We start from the raw sequence: 22,442 nt of genomic DNA, 5'->3' as shown, positions 1-22,442 counted from the left end.
TAACATAAATCAGAAATTTGCAGAATTTTTCAGAATTAATTGATTAGCCTATGGTTTATCATTCAGCGTCTTGAATGCAAGGACCACAAATTTCCAAGTGCAAACTGATTTACAGGTGTAAATTTACCTAATCTCTGTGTTTTAGAAAGGCCTGTGAAACTATGTCTCTCTCAAAACAATAGTCACCTCCTTCCCTCTAGCATCCTATAAATGACTCACTTTTAGTAAATTTATTAAGTCTATATCATCTAGATGAGCAACCTTCAGTTCAGCATATATTACTAAATGCTTGATTTTACCATTCACTAGTTGTGCCTACTGTTGAGTAGTTGATTGCTTAATGGTACTGCTTCTGCTCTATTATTGAATTATCAATCCCACAGACTGGAAGACAGTAAATACTACACAAAACCCTATTTTAAATTTAGAGGAAACCATAATGATCATATAAATATATTGCCATCATAAAGGTAATAGCATTTCCTGAATCAGATTTATAACATTTTGAGATTGAGAACTGTATTAGAGCCAATAAAAATAGCCATGACAAGGGTTCAGTTGGACAGAGATCTGGTTATAATTCATGATATCTCCAATATAAATGACTATGAGGCTATGAAATTATAATGAGGGATATTTCTAAATCTAAAGCTTTTGTATCAGCTCATTCTTAAGCACATGCACATTCTTCATATGATGGCTGAAGGTCACTGACCTTCCAAATCCCTGCATTATCTGAGCATGACGCATAATTTCCACTTGTTGGCATTACTGAAGGAACCACAGGGACAGGCTTGTTGCTGAATAATAGGTACTCACTGCTCATCTCTCATTGGCTTTTCTCCATTAGAGCTCAGGCATTTCTTGTAGTCTTTATCTCTGATAGTCACTCCTCTCATTAGAGAATCCGACTATACATGCATAAAGCAATGTTTGTAGAACTTTCTGTACTTAAAATATATTTTACTGAATGGAGTTTTAAACCTGCTGCATTATAGAAGTCTTACCTTTTAACAAACTCATCAAAGAGGATCCGATGAGAATACCCTTTCTGACGTATTTTGACAGTTTCCAGAATTCCAGTGTATCGTAGCTGCAGTAGAACTCTCTCATGAGAAAACATCATTGCTTCTCGATCATCATTAGGTTTAATGCAGCGAACAAAGTGAGGCTGTCCAACAACCATTTTGGATAAAAGATCCATGAGGGAATACTAGTGAGGAAAATAAAAAAGATGCACACATTTGACAAAAAACTGCAATGCAACTACTCAGCAAGACAGATGTACTTCTAAACAGTATGTAATGCTTGATTATATTTTAATCACTCATGTCAATCTGCATTGACAGTTTATTAATTTTTAAGCCTTTGGTCAAAACCCAGAACCTACTGAAGTTTTCAATTGCAAAAAAAAAAATTAAAAAAAAAATTAAATTCCTAGTTCTTATTCCTTACTTCTAACACCTTCCTCTTCCTCTCTCCTTGTACCACATTCCTGTAGCTGAAGAGGGACCATATTAATAAAACAATAATTAAATTGAAAAATGCCCTAACTATAACTCTCTACTGTGTGCACATTTGACCAAATATCCCCAAGAACAAGCTTTACTGTGAAACATGCAATTCACAAAAATTTACAGAAAATTATAAGAAAAGTATTACAAGAAGTCATCAGTTCAGTCCTCTGCCCACAGAGAACTGCAGATGTATCTTTACCATTTCAAGCACATCCCTGTTTAATCCATTTTTCGGAATCACTGAGGTTACAGGCCACACAATCTCCCTAGGCAATCTACTGAAGTGTTACATTATCATGACTATTTATAATATTCTTAACATACAACCTAAATCTTCCTGTGGAAATGTAGGCCCATTACTTCCTTTCCTATCCACCCTGGACATGGAAAACAATTTATTCCATTTCATTTTACACTAAAATGAAAAAAAGTGTGATCTGATCACATACATCTGCTTTTCCAATGATTCCTCTGAATACTGATACTTCTGCTCCATCCTCACTTCATTAACCCACTGTATGATAAGTATCTGCTCCAAATACACTTCATCTCAAAGCCACGTACAATTTCAAGCTGACTGTAGTCATTTTGCTGTAGGCTCCATGCATATTCTGCTATACTTTCACAGTCACTTCCCCACTCCATTTTATTTTATCTTATGTTACTGAATTTAATTTAATATAATTTTATTTTATTTTATTTTAATCATAGAATCATAGAATAGTTAGGGTTGGAAATGACCTTAAGATCATCCAGTTCCAACTCCCCTGCCTTGGGCAGGGACATCACACATTAGACCATGTCGTCTAAGGCTCTGTCCAACCTGGCCATGAACACTGCCAGGGATGGAGCATTTACAACTTCCTTGGCAACCAGTGTCTCACCACCCTCACAGTAAAGAAATTCTTGTGGTTCCTACACAGCTGTCATTTATTTCCAGAAAGCACTCTAAATCCACACTTCTATTACTAGACAAGTCTGAATGTGTGTCCTTGTACCCACACTGGGGTAACGGCTCAGTATACATCAGCTTACTCTATAATTTTTCTTACACTGTTTTGCTCAGCAAAGAAAACCGGAAATCCTACATGGCATGAAACTTTGACCCACAGTGGCTAGCACAGCACTATGAACTTCCCCTTTCTCCATGGTACAAGTGCAGCCTAAAACTTTTCCCCTCTGCAGGGACTGCATGAAAAAAACATTCCTGACTCCTAACATTCCAGTTCCAACATTCTCAATGCCTTTTCCTTACCTGTTTGATTTAAACACACATGCAGGATATACATTACCCCAGGCAGGATTACTACTGATAAAATGGCAATCCATTTGACTTAGAACAGTACTTCCAAAAGATGGATTGTTTTCACTTATTAGCACAAATGACAAATCTTAATCTTTAAAAGTAGGTATGTCTGAACTTGTGAAAAAATGAGTGCTTTAGTAATGACAGCTATTTTATTTGCACAAAATCAGTTTTCTGCTTATGAAAACAGGCCTGTTCTAGACCTTCAGCATTTTAGATAGAAATAGTCTTATACTTTAGATTCTGTTATCAGTGTACTTGGTGAAATTATAAAAATACAAGTATGAAGAAACAAAAAGAAAAGGAGAAAAAGAAAAATTATGAGTCTACAAAGACCTCACAACAGAATAAAAAAATGCTTTTATTCTCTTTGATCTCACAATCCTGTAAATATTTTAGATATATCTATTGTTCTTATCCCCAAAATGTTTGTTTACAATTTTTGTACCCTAAAATAGGAAGCCATAGTTTGCCGCTTCATGTTAGTTGTTTCTTCAGGATGTCGCATAACCTCCATTGTGTCAACCTGGAAGACAAAACTCAGATGTTAGAGCTGTTCCAAAAATACTGCAGACACCCACCCCTTCCACTCTCTCTTTCTTCTCTTCCCTGCACCCCGCTGCCTTTCCCATGAAAGCTGGGTTCAAGTTTTGTTATGATCATTCCTTCAGATGTACTTCAGCGTATTTTATCAGAAGTAAGAAGGCCAGTTTCTAATAGATGCAGGACACGCAATCATTTCAGAGAGCTGCAAGTTTCCAAATGATTTCACACTTCTGTTTTGATAGTATAACAGCCAATGAAGCAGCTGCCAAGATGCAATACCTTATCAACTGCATTCTAAAAAGCATTCCTCTTATCACCACTACAATGAACTCCATCAGGTCTCATTTTACATATAAGTGTTATCATTTTTGTAATGACCAGAAAGCAAACTGAGCTGACTCATTTTGCTTATGTATGGAGAAAAAATGTTGTCGGATAACAAGTGGCAAACAAAGTAGGAAATCTCAGAATGAATAAGTCTTTTCCTTTCTGCTGCTGTGGTTGCCATTAATTACTTTAAATTGCCATTTTGATGCCAAGAATTTCAGCAATCTTACTCTGCTGAGCTGCCATAGCTGCAGATACTGCTTTTTCCAGCATTTCAGAAGAGTTATTTTTAGAGGGTACACATGGACAGCGAACATATTGCTCCTTGTATATTTTAGTAACATTGTCACTACAGCTGTTGTTATTAAAATGAAACCAGAATTTATGAATGAGTATAACCATGGTTACCAATCACAAGCAGATTGTGTTGCTGTATTACAGCTCAACAAAATTAAAGAAAATCAACCAGCATCCTGTTTGCATGAAGCATTAACAACATTTTAGCATTCACTTGCTTTGTGGCAGTTTACCATCTGCTCTGACCAGGTGGCATTTGTGTAAACCAGATAATGCTGTTGTCAGCACCTGTGCTACACTTCCTGGACTTTGCTCCATACGATCATTTCCAACACTCACTGACTTAAGACCACTCTTCTGAACAAAAAGTATAAGTAATTGCTGAAAGATTACAGTTCTCAATAAAATAACTGTGTCTCTTACCTTCAGGAGATATTTAGGAGACTGCATGCAAAATATAAAGGAAATGAAGCACTAAGTAGTAATGGATCAAGAAAATGGATTTTGTATTGGGGAAGAAATCAAAAGAAAACTTGTGAGGACAAGATTCAGAATGCAGATGGTGCAAAGGGAGACAGATTTCCATAAGGGTGATCATAAATATTTCAGTATGTTTTTGTAACCTGTGATGTTTTAGCCCAGTGGTGTACATGCACTAGTACAAATCTCCAAGTAATGCGTAAGGAAAAAAAAAATAAATGCAGTTTGACTTCAGTGTTAAGAATGTAACAGAAAACTCTTTAATACAGCCCAGGAAAAATGCCTTATCAGCAGAGATAACATCAAACATCTTAAAAGGTCACCTGACAAAGTAAACATCAATGACCTAATCAGAAGAGCAGGCACATCCATGGGGAAGGATATAGGAACGTTTCGTAACTAACTTGGCAAGACAACTGCTTTTTGAGAATTGATATCTAAATCTCTAGTAAAGGTCAAATAGAAGACAAAAAACATAAAAGTGAATATTGGAAGTAAATTCAGGGTAACTGGTAACATTAAATGTTAAAAGACAATTTAATCATAAAGAAAACCAAATCAAACCCAAAACCAAGTAGTTTGAGGACTGCATTAAAGCCCAAATGTCCATGAATTTCAGCTTCTAAACTGAATTCTTGTCTGTCTACAAAAGCAGAGACTCTTAGTGATATTGTTTTTGGAGGTTCAGCACTCATGATCTCCCAGTCATTTCTGGAATATCTGCTGGCCAGTAAAGGGTGAGCTTATGCTCTACACCTTCTGGGCAGTACGATGCTGCAAGCATTTCCTTTTCACAGCTGCCTTTTTTCACCAAACCTGTAGAATCTTACAAACTTCGAGACTGCCACTCTGTCAAATATGGTTTACTGCAGCCTGCTGGGTTCAAAAGGGTTTTGTTTTGTTTTGGGTTGTTTTGGGGGGGGAGGGAGTTAACACACAGAAAGACAGATGGTCAGAAACACTCATGGAGGAGATGTAGTAGTCTCTTCCTGCCCTCCCAGAAAATCAGGGTAAAAGGAGTATCATGAGATTCCTTTTTCTATGGATGGAGTTGTAAACTCTGATCTGTGCAATCTCCAAGGACCAGGATCAATTTCCAAATCTTTTTGACAAGAAACATTTGAATTATGCGTTAAAAAAAAATCTGACAGGCCCTGAAGCTAGGGAGATTTTCCTGTCAGAATTTTTACAAGTTTTGCCTATGGTTAATTTACAACATTGCATGTCTATGAAGCCAGGCAATTTTATGGTAGGACAATAATCACATGTACAACAGGCAATAGGTTTTATCACAACTGGCTTGGTAGAAAATGATAGAACATAGAAAGACCATCACAATATAATCTTGTGTTTTACATCACCAGCTACTCTTTTTAAACTAAAATGAAGAATATTTCAACAGTTAAGTCACATTTTTACATGACAGTAGTAGTGACACACAATATACATTTATATGATCACAACTGAAATGGAAAACAGCTTGACCTACAAAAGACAAACTATTCCATCACTAAAAAACCCTAAACCTGCTTATAATATTCTGAAACGATATTAAAAGAATGATTTATGACATCATGTCACCTTATGAGGTCACTGGAAATTATTTTCACATACTGACCACACCTGCTGCTGGTATGGTATGAAATACTGTAAAACCAAAAAAAAAAAAAGAAAAAACTTTTAAGCAAAACAGCTTAAAAAATTCCCCAAAATTCCAAACTTCCAAACAAAATTACAATGTTTGGATTTTTTTTAACAAATTGTAAAACAGTGATTTAAAATGTTTTAATTAGAATTTTTATGAAATGATATGAAATTATTTTTGGCTGAAAACTACTTCAATTAACATTTTCTGAATAGTGCTGCATGTGTTTTAGCTCCTTTAAAAATTCAAAGGGTGAGTAAAAACCACTTAAACACTACTTAGTAATGGACTGTGTTTACTAAAGCTCTAAAAGGGAACTGCTCTATTCCATTCCAGCTGTATCAATAAAATGCATGCTTAGAAAGCTTTTGCTGAATATAGCTGGATGTGAAAGACAATGTGTGTATCATACAAGAAAATTGGAGAGGCCATAACCTGTCCTTCAGCACTGGAAGGGTTTATACCAGAGAAGAAATAAATCTCTAAAATCCACATCTGTATTTGCAGCTACAGTGAAGGATACAGATGTCTGGGTGACATGAATTACTGTATTCACATTTGAGCTCCTAATAACAGGAGAAAATAAAAAGAAATAGAAAACCCAGAACATAAAATTCTGTAAAGTTTTGAACAGTTGCTGTCACCACACTGATTTTTAAAAGTTATTATTATCTGTTTTGGAGGCAAACTCCCCCTCAGAGCCCTTAACTAAGCTAACTCTAGCAGTATTATTTGGGAAGCAGGGAGGGGGTATACATACAACGAGCTTGACTCACAGTTTTGCTTACAAATAAAATGTACTCAGCTGGCAACACAACCTATTAACTGCCATAAAATTATCCCACCCTTCTGTAATTATGCCACATACTTTCATGGCAAAATTCAGTACAGTTTAAATTCTATATTTGCTCTTATAAAGAACAGTGGTTTTGCCGAGTCATTCTTTTCTGGCCATCTATCCCTGCATGTGCTGTTTTCACTTGCAAGTGGAATTAAAAAAAAGGAATAGAATGTGGTTTTTTTTCCCATTTTGCTTTTCATACTTTCAAATACACTCTTCAAATTTTACCTAATGAAATCCCGTTCTAGGCCAAAATTGCCACAGGGAAACCTTGACTTCTTTGAAATAAAGAGGAATGTTGCCATAACAGATTTCACTTCAAAAGTTTGAACACTATTCAGTAATATACTGATTCTTCACTGGATTCTACAATAGGGTCCTCACTAGAACCGGAAACAGTGATCCCAGCTGAGGTAAACATTTTCTGATGCAAAGGCAGACTCTGATTTGCTAAGACCCTCACTGTGTACCTACATCAGCTAAGCATCGAGCCCCTAATCTCGCTGTAATATTTTATGAACAGCTGCCTGTCTTCAAAGGGAACACTACTAACCTTGATACGCCCAGCACTAAGCTGTGGAGGCAAAGACCTAGATGCTGCTGTCACTCTGGCTCTTGCTTGTGCCAAGTTACCTGTTCAAAAACAAAGAAATACATGCTGCAAAAACTGTTCAAGAAGCTTAGAAGGGAAAAAACTATATGGTGGCAAATTCAGCTTGTACAATAGCACGAAAAATAGCAGACACCAAACCACACTTCTTCCACACCCTACGCATTACCAATTGTGCCTGCAGAGTATTCAGCACGGGCATGACAGACTGCAGTGTTGATTTAAAAGGGAGGAAGAAGTCAGTGATAAGGTGGTATGTCACTGACCTTAGCTACTGAGCTGATGAAAACAACGACAGCACAAAGGCATACAGCTCAATCACTAGTAATCAATTTCTCTGCGACTCATTGAAAGATTTAAAAGAGAAAAAGACAGCAGAAACAATCTTGTTTCTATGAAATCATGTGGATCCTGAAGTGTTTAGACAGCATCTTAAGATCACAAACTAATGAAAGAGATGAGAAAATGATAAGACAGTATCTTTTTTTGACCTTTTGACATATAGGTCTGCTTAATCCCTGATCTTATTGTCCCTTGAGGTTTCTAAAGACTGGCTCAGTTCCTCAGGCAAAACATATTGTAGTGTCAACTGAAAGACAAGTGCCTTTTTTTAAGTGTACAGTATTATGTGTCCTAAACTTTTTCCTCTGTACTTCTAGAAAGCCAAAGTCATCACAAAATAGCTTTTTAAAATAAAGGCTCAGAGAAGAGAGAGGAAGTGATACAGGACTGTGCATATGCAAGACACTCTGTGTATTTCAAAGTTTTAGCAAGTCTAGCACAAGATGTCCAAATGTTTTCTCTGGCTATATCTTCAGAGGCTAAACTGTGATTAATAGCATTGAAAGAACCCTTTGAAGCAGGATTGGTGACATCAAAGCCCTAATCCATGGGTGGCAGGATTTTTATAATGAGTGGGAAGCATTTTAACACATTTCAAAGGATTTACAGCATGAATAAACAATAGGCCTCTGCAGATGTACCACACACCTTTCAGAACCAGAACACATAAATAAGTGTCCATTTTAATTTAAATGTAAATAAAGTGTTAACACTTCTTTCAGATGCTAAGTGCCTTGTTTGCATCAACTCGTGTTTAGCTGTTTGCTTTACAGAAAGCCAGTATCTCTAAACAGTCTTCACAGTTTTGCTAAACTATATATTGCATAACTGGTGAGGAGGCAGGATGGGAAAAAAAGAAAACCAAGAACACTTAATCGCTGGTAATTATTGCATAAGGGAGCAGAGCAAACCCAGTGTCCACATAACACTGAAAGGAACTTTGGCTCTTACTTTCCTGCAAACAAGAAAAATACCAATCCCCTGAGAAGAGTCTGGGGGGCCAGCACTCAAAACAGCAATGACATTCTTTGGAGCGATTCAAACATTCTGCATTCATTTTAAAAAGTATTCATCTTTTAAGCTCCTGGCATTGGGATTGACACAATGCTGCAATACACACATCACTTCCAGATCTAACAGTGTATGTTACCTGGCGGTCTGAATCACAGTGCAGAACACAAAATATCTTCCTGATTTTGGAAACTGTTTTAGTCTATACCATGTTGATTAGTTGCAACTCCATTTTGAAATCTTGTATATCTATATACACACATGGTACACAAGGTATAATCATGTATGTCTCTAAGTTTAAAATGCGGACTTTAATCAGCAAATAGTTTGTGAATTTATTATTATTTCAGCTGTAGTTTTGATATTTTTGCATGTTAGAAATTACCCTTTAGTGCCTTTTTTGGCTAAAGCAGAAAACCTGGAACAGATGGTTTTGGTCAGGCTTCAGACCAGCAAGTCTAAAGCTTGAAGGCACTGCACTGGGGGACATACTGCATTGTGTCTGGGATGACACAACATAGGATAAAAGAGGGGAGTTGGGAGAAGAAACAAATTGAATCAGATATTTAAAATTACTAACAACTTACAAAACTCTAAGGATCAAACAAGATTTAGAATAATAAGACAGTTCAAAGTTCACCATACTTACTGCTGGCATTAGGTTCTAGGGTTCATGATTAATATCCCTGAGCCCCCCTGTGGTTCTTCATGCAAAAATAAAACTAACTTAACATTTCTGATCTGGCAAACCAAGCAAACAAATAAATACTTTTATTAATAAAAATCTTTAATGAATGAAAAAAAAAAAAAAAAGAAGCACAACCCAGAAGTGGTCAGTTCCTATTTATAAAAACCAAAATGCTTTATGTATGATTTTGTTCATTAGCTACTTTCTTCTATGAATGAATTCTTATCAGTGCTTACGTCAAGTGAATTCTTATGTAATTACAGCTACTGAATTGCAGCATAGGAGGAAATCTGTAGAAAAATGCTATTAGTATTTTCTTCCTAAGAAGAAATGACGCTCCAACGGAAGTTCATGAATTAGTCATTTCAAGTAGTTCATGTTCAGGAAAATAACTACCTATCTTTAAAATGTCTAAGCCATTAAACATAATAAACAGAATAAATGTGGTTTGAAATTCAGTCTACATAGTAAGAAATGCTTCACCAAGAGTTAGCATGGTGTTTATAATCAGCAAATATTTGGTACCAGTCCCTGCATTCGATTTTCATTTACGAAGTCATTTATTACTTTACACACCAAAAATAATTAAATGTTATTCTACTTTCTGAAGAACATCAATATTTGAAGAACAAAGTTTTTAGATAATAACATAGCCAGTTAAAACTGCCATGGGTTCCTTGAAAGGTTAAAAGGTTAAAAGACTGCACTGTGCCTCTCAGAAGCCTACCTTCACACCTATTATATGGTTAACACTTTGGAGAAAATACAAGTGACATCCATGTAGACTCAAATAAAATATTACCTATATTAAATGCAACCCCATAAGTGGATCAATTAAGCAATCTGAAACCTTCTCAAATTTTTCTTAGGTTTGTTTTTTGTTTGCTTGTTTGGGTTTTTTTTTTAAAGGCACTCATGAGGGAGGAGAGAGAAGTTAATGGCTGAAATTAGGATTAATCTTTAAAACATGTACATGTTTAATTTCATTCACATGCATTGCCTTTTCAGTCCAACAGGACTGCTCATCTGAAAAATTAAGGCTCCTACCTATGTGCCTGCCAAAACAGAGACTAAGGTCTCTGGGATTCATTTGTGTCAGTGGGGAAGTCAGCCCCAGTGTTTCACTGTTCAATAAAGTTAGGAATGTCATTAATGCATGAGAAGTTTCAGTCATTAAAGTTTATGAAATGCTCCAAGAGCTTCCAACAGAAAAAGAAGTAGCAGCACAAAAATCGATGCATTCACTGGCTAAGCTCACTGTGCCAGTGCTCAACAAAATTCCTTTTGTTTTGAAGTTGTCTGAGATGTCACATCTCTGCAAACATATTCTTCACCTCATCTCTGCTAGGTGAGAAAGACCATACTGTCAAGGTACTGCATCCCTTCTATTATGCAAAGCCAAGGAGGAGAAGTTTTGAAAGTATTTCAGGTATTTACATAGCACAAAAAGAAGAAATGTTTTTTTTTCTTTATCAGGTTGGACTTTGGATGTGGTCTCTAGACCTCAGAAAGGATTAGTCAGCATTACTGGCTTCTCACTTGCATCCCTGGCACTTACTCACTGTGTGATCTGGCTGAATTAATGATTTGTTCAGCAGTTGACTTTCCATACTAATTAGGAAAAGTACACTCTGGCTGGGATGTTCTGATGTTACTTATGGTTTGTCAGTGCTTCATTACTCTTAGGTGATGGGCTCTATAAGTAATATGAAGTAAATATTAGTAATATTAGCACTGTATTTATGACCTCATTTTGGTTATGTCTGCGATAGGTCATCCCTCCCAAAGTAAGAGCATGCCAGGTAAGAATTACATTAAGCTTTGATATGTCTAGTTTGTGAAGTGCAAATGACTTGCAGAGAAAGAGCCTAATAACAATGTCACCTTACTGTACAAGCTGTAGCAGAGATATTATTATAATATAGAGGGCACAGTACAAGATCTTTCCTTATCCTCATGTATTTTATTAATTTATTTCATGCCTCTGGTTCAGATAAAGGGGGGTTACTTGAAACACCATGTAGATACAGTATAATATGGTCAGAAATGCTACAATGCATTCATATTTCATTGACACTGCTTCTAATCACAGCTAAGCACTTGCACTCCAGAAGAGGTACAGAGTCAGACAATGTCTTTGACACACACAGATTCTGCTCTGTCTTTCCTTTCAGTACATTTTATCTAGCCTAAGGAAGTAGACTGCTTATCTCCATAATGCATTTTCATCTTCTGCTACTGTAAGACTAAGCTTTTCTTAGCCCAACTATAAATGAATACATGTACTTTTTTTATTGGGCACTAATTTGAATCTGGTCACTGACTATCAAAACTCTATTCTTTTCAGTCACTGAAGTCATTTAAGCTAATCTTGTGCAACAAAAATCTAAGAATCCAATTTTCTCAAACACTACACATTTTACACAAGAATCTGTTTATAAAAATACTGTCTTTAGAATACAATTATCAATACAGACACACTTCCACTGCTGCTTATTCTGAAAAGAGAATCACTTCCTATTTGGAATAAGCAAATAAAAATAATAAATAGTATTTGCAAAATCTGATCCATATTACAAAACAGAATCTGATAATCATGAAAACTTAGTGAGGCTCAGTTGGGAATAACCTAATTATATATAACTGCTACAGGAGCAAAAAAGATGCACTTTTTGGCCCAGATTATTTTAAGTTACAAATATATGCCATAATGAACTGAGAAATTCTGATCCTGAGTCTCAATTAGACTAAAGGTTTCTTTAGTCTTACTAGCATGGTATCACAGAGATCATATTTACAGATACTTAAAAGCTTTACATTGCTAAACTGGGATTGGAGAACCTGAGAGTAAATTCGGTGCTGCTATGCCTTCTACTGCATACACTGCAGACACTTCAGTGGTCACTTCCCACATTTAGTAAGCCACACTGGGAAACACAGCATGATGTTTACAGCAACAAATAAAACTGCTTGTAAGCACCATCGCTGCTATGTTTTAACACAGTAGGTTAGTAGACTTCTTGTAGAATTCAAGGGAAGAAAGACACTGACAGCAGCTGAGATGAAATGGAAGTCAAACTGCCTACTATATTCCAAGATGTAAATGTATGATCTCAGCAAAAAAAGTCTTAGTGTTTACTCTCACCTACTAAAGAAGCACAGATTATGACATATAATTATCTTGTGGTAGAGCCCAAAATATTTTTAAAGCACAACCATGAGTACTAATGGCTACCTTAAGCAAGATGCTCAATAAACTCAGACGTGTAGCATTGACTCTGCTGGGAGCGTGTTCACTGAAATGCAGACATTTACTGAAATATTACAGGCACATAGATGATCATAGGATAGACAAGCAAACCTTATATGATTCTCAGAACATCATAGTCCCATGACATGACCAAACTTACAGAGAGCAGGCAAAGCACATATGCTGTAGCCTGATCATGTGATAGACGGGTTCCCGGGCAGTGGACAAGGTAGAGACACATGGTTCTGGAAAAGAGGGTGGCAGAGGGGGAGCAGCACACTAAGTACAGCTAAGAGCTAACTATCCAAAGATGCATCTAGACAAAAGAGAAAACAAAAGAAAGAAATAGAAAAATTGCTTAGAAAGAGCAGTTAGAGGATATAGTATAAACAATTCTAGAGTCTTCTATTGCTTGGTGCCCAGAATTTTCTTTAGTCAAGTCTGTAGCCTATCTATCTGGAGACTGACTGACAGGCTGGCCTCAGCCTGATCTGATCAGTCTTGCAGCTGCTGTAGTTCAGCTTTTTATAGTTTATATACTGACAGAAGACATGAGCCATATCTTTCAATTTCCATCCACATCTTCGGTTGTGTATGATTTGATGCCGTTGCATGTAATCAGCTCTGGGCAACAAACCTTAAAATTTCTGAGGAACAGCAGACAGTACAGAACACCTCAGTCTGTGTTTATGGCAAAATACCTCACCATCAACACAAGGTTTTCTGTTGCCCCAGCAGATTGCCCTGGTTCCTGTACCACATTTGTAACTGAGATTAGAAGAAAACTACAGAGGCGTATTTACTCTGAAGACTTCATTGTTGAGGAGCTCTCCATTAAGTTTCAGCATTAGCCAAAACTCCCTTATTCTAATTACTTCTATTTCAGAGAGACAAGAAGTTTATTTCTTCTTCCAGAGGTATTTAGAAGAATATATCTAAAAACATACACAGGCTGAAAATACAGTTACCACACAAGCTGATCCAGCTCTGGTCTCCCTCACTGTTTTGTGTAATTGACATCCTTTCTCTTGCATGTTAGGTAAGATTCCCTGAACATACCCAATCACAAATGCTTTACCTAGAAAAGTAAAAGTCTGATTATTAAGAACATGATAGTCATTTCAGTATTTTATCTATGTTCCTTCACCGATATGAAGCAACAGCACGCATTCTGGTAGCTCACACCTGAGAATCTTTTCTCTGACATTCTCAGGACTGTCATCAAACACTAACAGTTCAACTGGAGGCCAAAATAATTTTCTACTAGACCAGCGAATGAACAGGAAACCCAGGAGAAGTCAAGAACTGTGATTTCCAGCCCACTGTTTGTATTTACAGAGTATGTTCCCTCTCCATGCAATGTGTAACACATTTTATGGTATGTTTTCCAACACTTGGGACCTGCTGCCTAAATAAACAGTCTGATCAAAATTCTGTTAAAGTCAGTGAAGATTCCTAATGAATTCAGTGGTAAAAATTCAGGTATAATGATTTCACCAAAAGGACATGGAATAAAATGGAGGAACATTTTTTCTGACTTCGCTATGACTATCAGTCTTCTCAGGGGCTGAGACCCTAAGCTAGACAGGATAAAACCAGGTTTTGACACTTCAAGAGAAAAGCTGTCTTTTAAAAGTCTTAGTTTAGCATGAAACATAGTTACAGAACTTCATGAAAGTCACCTGCCTCCCTGATTTTTAAATCTAAACAGTAATGATACTGACTACTAATTTAATCAAGTCTCAAAGCCTTCTCAGCTGAATGTTTGCTCCTCTGGATCTCAGTGCTTCCATATATTATCACAGCAGAGAACAATCAGCTATGTTTGTGGTGATTCAAAACATTGTTCTTACTTGCATTTTTATCTCCACACTTAATGAAACAAATACCCATTCATACAAACACCCACAAATGCATTTCCTGTCTCTGACATACACTATGACCTCCTGTCCGGGCAATTCAGTTATATGCTTTCCTACGTCAAGCCAGATCAGGTTGGAATAAGCAAGACAAAGTCAAATAATAAGAGAAAAGATAATTCTGATTTAGTGAAGTACAGACCCTTACAGTTTGCTGTAGGGTGAGTGAATAAAGAAAATAGAAAAAAGTACAAACTCATAGTAAAGACATCACTCTCTGAGTATGGAATACTCTGTAACAAATACAGAAAATCCAGCAGAGACTCAGAGGTTTGTTTTCCACCAACGACATTAATCTCTTGGATACATTAACCCCTAATTCAATTATTTTGAAAGAATATGAAATATAAGCACATTCTTTGTAAAGGACACACCAAACCCATCCTGGATATTCAAACCAGCACAGTTATCTGAATATTCAACAAATTCATCTGCTCTGCAAACTCACCAGCAAATTTAAAAATAATTGCTCTTCTAGGATTTGATCTTGAAAGCTACTGAATGCTTCCAATAAGGTACCACGCATCTTTGACACAGTTTGACCTTACAGCACACAGTGCCTGTCAAAACTGCCTAGTAAGTTACTCATTAAAACAACTACTGTATAATGGTCTCTGAATATTTCTCTATTTAAAATTCTGCATATGCTGCACAGTGAGATCCCACAGTCTACTAGTTAATACTAAAACTGGTAAAATCTTCTATGTAACACAGCTTTTGTTTCCTCAGTATCAACACATTTTGAATTTAATTAGTATACAGTGAAGTGTTAAGATTATTATTCACTACTGTGAGATAATGTCCATTATAGAATTGAGAAGTTAGGCTAGTAACATAAAAATCAAAGAGTTACCTCCTCTCTTCTGAAGGTAAAGAAAAATATTCTCAAGATTTATTCTACTGAGAATGGCCTATGATGAATGAAATCAGTTAGCTCATCAAGATCTGTTCTTACACTTGCTCACTTGTACACTTTTTAGGATTCAATTTGCAAACACTTGGAGTAAAAAAATAAAAAGGAAAAAAATCTAGGCCCTCTGCCCATTTTCAGTACAATGTAACCTGTGAAGTCTCATATTAAAACCAGTGGACTTCTGCTTGGGCAACACCCTTTACCAAACATAAACATGATAAATCTAACTTGACCCTTCTCAGCTGTTGTGCTTACTGCCATGTGCAATTCCAGAGATTCACTGACACTCTTTGTTTACAGGGAGTTATTCTCAACAGTAAATAATTATTATGGCTTATATAAAGCTTTTGCAGGACTGAGACCTTAACTTTGATCTGATTGATGGCTCCGTTTCTACATGAGTTCCATTTTTAGGGCTAGTTTAGGCCGCATTTTGGATCCCGCTGCTAGCAAGTCTTGTATTTATGTACTGCATTTGTCCTGTGACATAAAACTTCAGAATATGAAGAAAAAAGAAACACTGACCTGTAAAATGCTCAATAGAAACACTAAATAAAAAGTAATCTAACACCCTACCTCCCAAACTCAGTTAAGCTACATTTAACTTAGTTTACTGATGTCCCACATCTGCAACTCAGTAAAGTTCACAATTGTTACATTGCACAGCTGGGGTTTAAAGCCTCTCTTTGCACACAACACACTGGCAGCAAAGCAAAAATGATTAACTTTTATATGCTTTTAACATACGGACCAGTCAGAAGCAGGAAAGCCTCTGTGTCCTGAGTGAAAACATACAGCTTCCATTAATTTGATCCAATTCTTACAAAATATAAATTCTGATTCATCTTTAAGTAGAGAAATTATAATTACAATGGCTTTGTTTCTGTTTCATGTGGTTTAGAGTGTTTGCAGTTATCTCTTAGAGGTGAAAACACTAACACAAAAGTACCATTATGAAAAGGTATTACTGTAGGACAAATTAGTGAAATTAAGATGTATTTGAGTGTTTTTCTCTATTGTGATGTATGGAATTAAAAGAAAAAAGTCTGCTAAACCCAAATGAAAACATGCTCTACTTCAGTGCAAAAGTCAAACCAAGAGACCTCCCACTACTTATCACTAGAGAAAGGGCTGTGCTCAATAGGAATGCACAGTGACAAACATGACAAGCTCAAATCATGCTTCCACTGAAAACAATGGCAAAGTATCTATGATTTCAACTGGCCAGGATTTCACTCTATGCACGGTAGTATTTGTTCAAGGGACTGAAATGCAAGAACATCCATTTGTTTCCTTCAGTTTCTGACTCTTCATAACGAATAAGTCAATATCAAAGTTAGAGACAAATTAATATTGAGATAAAACTCTTGTCAACAAGCAGTGGTGAAAAACAATTCTTTACAGGGATTTTGCAAAAGGTCCTAATTCCTGAGTTCTTTAGTGTGCATAAAGAAAACCTGAAACTTTTTCACATTCCCTCTCAGTACATAGTCCATTAGTTGGTTGTGTTGTTTTTTTTTATGAGACATGCATCGTTTATGTTTATAATAACTTTTTGTCTAAAAGCTGTAAGCAGGGCTGGAGACTCAAAGGCACAAAGAACACAGACCAAAAATCAATACTGAGGAGGGGAAGTGACCTTTAGGCAGGCTAACTATAATTAACTTGGTTAAAAAACAAAGAAACAAACCAAACTATTTTCCTTCTATTTTGGTGAAAAATATTCCCTGGTTAAAACATCACTATCCTAACTATTCAGTGAAGATTGTGAAAACTTTCATCCTAATTCTCTTTGACAGATTATCTTCAAATACGTAGGCACCATGAACAAGGAGTGTTTAATTAGCAATGGATACTTTGTTGATACTATATGACTCTGAATCTGCAAAGAATACCCAATGTTATCAAAATTATTAGACATGATGTTGCTGTAGTGGCAATGATACTCCGCTTTGTGTATCTACACAGCCAAGCCCAGCCCATACAGATCCTCAGAGCAAAGACAAGGACGTTTTTCAGCATCTCTATTTTGCTGGTGGGAAGTTTGGAGGATTTCCCCTTCCCTCTCTGCAGGTGGCAACTCTCAACTCTCTCCAGTAAGGACCCAAGGTGCAGCAGAGCAGCCCTGACAAAAGCTCTACATGTCTGAGTGATAGAAGGTAAAAAAGTGTGCAGAAATTGAGTTTCAGGAGTAGAGAATCATGTTGTGCTGCAGCTTTTCTGAGAAGACGAAGTCCGTCTGAAACACCTCCCTGTCCCACCAGCATGATCTGGTTAGCTGGGGAAATAAGGTAAGAGAGAGGAAAAGCGAAAGAGGAAGCTGCAATATTGAAAAGCCCCAGTGGTGCTTGCCCAAGCAGTCCAATGGCACCACCACTTACATGGTTGTATTCCTGGAATATCAGGACAGTGAGTCAAATCGCCTGACCACCTCACTGATACCACTAGTGAATGTCCCAAGGCTCTCCTTAATTTTTCCAGTTAAAGACTTCTCTTACAAGGGGACTCTATTTTCTAAGTCACATGATTCCCTTTCTCTCTGATGCTAATAAAACTCTCTCTGTGATGCTGATAAACAAAACCCAGAGGCAACCAGGAACACAATATCTCTGAATGGGAACATGCACATTCAACTGAGGTGGCAGCAACTTTTGGTTTTTTTTTCTGGACAAATATGGAAGCAGCTGGGAGAAGTGGTAGATTAAACTAGAATATGTTCATAAAGACCCATAGAAAGTGTGGATTCCAAGACGTGCTGAATGAAAGTTTCCACTGAAAGATGACAAAACATGCTGTACACACAACACTATTACTGACAGTATGTTTAAGTTCTGGCACCTTGTATCGCTAATTGTGCACACTCTTAAACATACATTACTACTACAAATGTATATTTAATGTCCTGCTGTTAATTTCTGGCCCTCTAAACTCCAGTCTGCTAATGTGAAATGGAAGCATTTGTTAAGAGGGGATAAGTATATTTGATAAATTGCAGGGATTAACATGATCTTAAATTAGTAAAGAAATTTGGTCTTTTTAATATTTATTTTCTTGCTGCTGCTCAGTTTTTGACAGCCGAAGACATGACAGTTACATAAATATACTTCAAACAGAGGATCTTCTCAGGGTGGGAAAGGCATCTTTTTGTTCTTATTGGTATTTAAGAACTACATTTTCAGTAATTGTCAGACCCATGTTAGCAGCCACAAATTCCCTCTTGCTTCTGGAATAGCACCACCTAGTGACTATTACACATATTGGAAACTGCTGCTTGGCAAAAACCACCTACACTGCAAATTCCAGCGCTAGTTGCAAGCAGATGGGAGAATGTGTTGTCACTCATCTTCAAACAAAACACCAGAGATTCTGGCAGAAGGCTCATTTCAAGTCAGGGTTACCTGGAAAGATGCAATATGGCTTCCATGTAAATTATTAACTTTTGTATCAGTCACTAATCTACAAAAAACTGAGAAAATGATCAAGATTATGAACCGTACTCTATTTTTTTCTGGTTTGCCTTAGGAATGAAACACATGTTGAATGGAGAGAAGAAGGCTAAGAAGCAAGGACAGAGTAGGATGGAGCATTTACACAGTCACTGTTGTTTACAAGAGCCTCTTTGTAGAAAGTTAAAAGAATAGCATTATCCTTCTTCACTGAGCAGAGATGAAGCAGCATTGCCAGCAATGCCTTCTGTTCTCAGCCAAACCTTTCATTTATCTTGCAAGCTGCCAAAACTAAACCTGGCAACAATCTGATTTGAGAACACAGAGGCCCCAACACAGGCTGTGAGTGCCAATTATATTAGATAGCCGGAAAAAAAAGAGTGTAAAATCACAAAGACTTTCCATAATATAAAAATGACATAAGGGTTTTAAGCTATTCTTATAACATCATGCACAGGAGCATATGCACAATCATTTCTTAACAGGATGTCCTGTACCAACTTGACAGAAATACATGTAACACTGAACTTGCTGTGCGCTCATCATGGAAAGGTAAACGTTCTACAGTAGGAGGCAGAAAGCACACAATTCATGTAAAAAAAAAAAGGTGGAAATACACCCGGTAACATGGTAACTATACATTACTGCAATGAGAACTATCTTCTTACTGAAGTTTTTATGCATCTTGGGCAAAATACCCAAGTTCAGTGCTGCTGCCACTGAAAATATCTCTAAAGAGCCAGAGGAAAATTACTTTACACAAAAGCATCAGCATTCTGATTTAAAAATGGCAATAAGATCAAACATGTAATATTTACAGCAATTTGGACTGATAAATGGGACAAAGCACCTATCTGTTTCATTCTCACAATGAGCACCAAGGCATAAAATGGCTAGTAAAAAGGGATGCAGAGGCACATTTGACCAGATGTGAGCTTATTTTTTGCTTTGTTTGAACCATCTAGCATGAGTAAAAGAATCTCTTTTACCAGTTTAACAGACTCAAATGTCAGAAGTAGACAGAAAGATTCTTTGTTCCCCACTTGGACATAAACCAGTTCTACTCCATCTTAAACTATATTCGCCTCCATCTCAGCTTGTCATAGCTGAAAGGAGAAGGAGATTTCTCATCGATTCCTCACCTCTCAGGAACCTCTAAAAGCATGATTTGAAGGGGTGTAACCCAGAGCCTTCTAATTACAGGAAAAGAACAAAGATATCTTAACAGGAATCTATCCTATGTAGAATATAAACAGATACTGTGCTATCAATTTTACACGTGCAAAGAAGGCTCTAATATACATCTTCTTCCAGATGTTCTTTTTCTACATAGAAATCTGAAGAGAGACTAGATGCACCACCAGAGGCTATGACTGGGCTACTGAGGATGCAGAAACCCCAGATAGGGCTGCTGCACAGGCACAGAATTGCATCTACAGCCTATGCACAATAAGCTTTCACGCAACTAATGCACGTACACTTGTTTCTACCTAAAAATACAACATCATTTGCATATGTCATATCAGATTACAAGAATTTTGCAGTCTAATACAATCCATCATAATTAAATCATTCCTTAGTATTACATCTTTTTCTTGCTCTTTTTGAAAAAAATATTTTACATATAAGGAGAGTTTGCATGTATACTGCAGATCATTTGTACAGGTTAATGGTATTCTGTCATCTATCCATGCAGTAATCAAAATTCATCTTGCTGCTCTATCCAGCTATAGATCAGCGCACTTTTATGTAAGTCAGTATCAACAAGTTTTAAATCAAGTGAATTAATTAATTCTAGCAGATTACTATGTGTTTCTTATAATTTGTAAGAAACTTTATTTATTGCATCTATGCCTCTAAATAGATGGCTATTAACTTCAAAATAACTTGATCTACATTGAGGACTTACGAATTGTAAGACACGGTGCGATCTATCAACTGAGAATTGATCTCATTAATAGACTAAGAACTAAGAAACTCCTATATTCTCATCCTGCTCTGAGAATGAGTTCTTGCCCTTTCTCTGGAGTGAGGGATGAATCTTTCTGTGTTTTTTAGAAGAGTTCATGCCCACATGTTTAAAAAAATAATAAAATATGGTAATTAACATTTTAGCTATCCAGGAAACTTTAAACAGCAGAGCTGAAAAAGAATTAAAAAAAACCCCAAAACTGTCTAGAAACAATTACAATTTTGGAGGAGTAGGTAGCCGAACATGTTGCAACGTTAGCAAAGCTGTGCAGAAAATACCTGTCTTTGTTAATGGGCTAGAGAACAGCTGCTGAAGAAGTTTGTTCTCTGAAGTTCGCAAGACCACCACTATGTCAGCAGGAAGTGTGTCTCTGTTCTTCTCAAGGAATGCACTGGCATCATATAATACCTAGCATGGGAAAGAGAATCAGAGAAGTTGCCAAAAAACCCCTATATTCTTTAAAATGTGAACAGAGAGGATGATCAAGTAGACCAATTAATTTGGCTCTGGCATGTCAATGAATTATCTGCAAAGTGTACAGCTACAGTAGTGTCTTCAGAATGGAAAATATCTATAAACGGCACCTATATTCATGGCATTCCACTCCACATCAAATTGGGTTAAGTGGCTTAAATCATGTTGCATTATGCTTTGTCACAGGTAACTATGGTATGCATGATGCAATATAACAGAGATACTTCATGAAAGCTTAAATTGACAATTTATGTGTGAAATAAGAAACTAGCAATATTCCTCTCTAGCCCAACTGCACTGGAGTCAACTAGTTTACACAGAAACTGAATGTCCTCCTGCAATACAGAACTGGCCAGCAGTGTTTTTATGACTTGGCCATTTGGTTACAAAGAATTTCCTAAACCTGTGCGAAATTTTAGTTATTCTTAACAAGCTAGAAAGCTGGACAAAGTTTACTAGAATATATATTAAAATTCTGGAGTTTTATGAGCCAGAGATGGGACTTCCTTGATAACTATATAAAACATGGCTATTTCAGTTTTGCTCACAAAGACTTGGAACTGTAATCACAAGCAAAGCTCATGTTATGTAAAACAACTGGCCCATTATTCCCCATATAAAATAATACGTGAACTGCTAAAAAGAAGTTAGGAGCTACAGAGTACAAGAAAACATCTGTGCTTGCTAGTTCCAGTCTTTTCCAATGCTCTCTAGAGGATTTTAAGTTCTATTGCAGATGCTGGTTTACATTGCATTTTGTGCGTATACTTCTATGCACTCACACACAGAACTACTGGCATTAACATGCTGTTAACAGTCATGTGGCCTGTTTTGGCTCCAGAGAATTGGTCCTTTGAA

General features: G+C 36.7%; 1 protein-coding gene across 6 annotated transcripts in view; it reads right to left on the bottom strand.

The window, feature by feature from the left end:
- Window positions 1–22,442, bottom strand: part of MYO3B (myosin IIIB) — a 207,594-nt gene that overhangs the window by 70,948 nt on the left and 114,204 nt on the right. For all 6 annotated transcript variants that reach the window (XM_061453077.1, XM_061453075.1, XM_061453076.1 and 3 more), the window contains 5 exons: window positions 21,389–21,518; window positions 7,513–7,592; window positions 4,417–4,437; window positions 3,272–3,349; window positions 1,008–1,213 (listed from right to left, as the gene is read on the bottom strand). In XM_061453077.1, coding sequence (XP_061309061.1) covers window positions 1,008–1,213; window positions 3,272–3,349; window positions 4,417–4,437; window positions 7,513–7,592; window positions 21,389–21,518 — 515 coding nt within the window. The remainder of the gene's footprint in view (window positions 1–1,007; window positions 1,214–3,271; window positions 3,350–4,416; window positions 4,438–7,512; window positions 7,593–21,388; window positions 21,519–22,442) is intronic.

The sequence above is a fragment of the Pezoporus flaviventris genome, unplaced genomic scaffold (genome assembly GCF_033815535.1).
Source record: "Pezoporus flaviventris isolate CSIRO_AGI_PZ_B2104156 unplaced genomic scaffold, CSIRO_AGI_Pfla_v1 ptg000001l, whole genome shotgun sequence".
Classification (NCBI taxonomy): Eukaryota; Metazoa; Chordata; class Aves; order Psittaciformes; family Psittacidae; genus Pezoporus; species Pezoporus flaviventris.
This window is presented reverse-complemented; position numbering and strand designations above follow the sequence as displayed.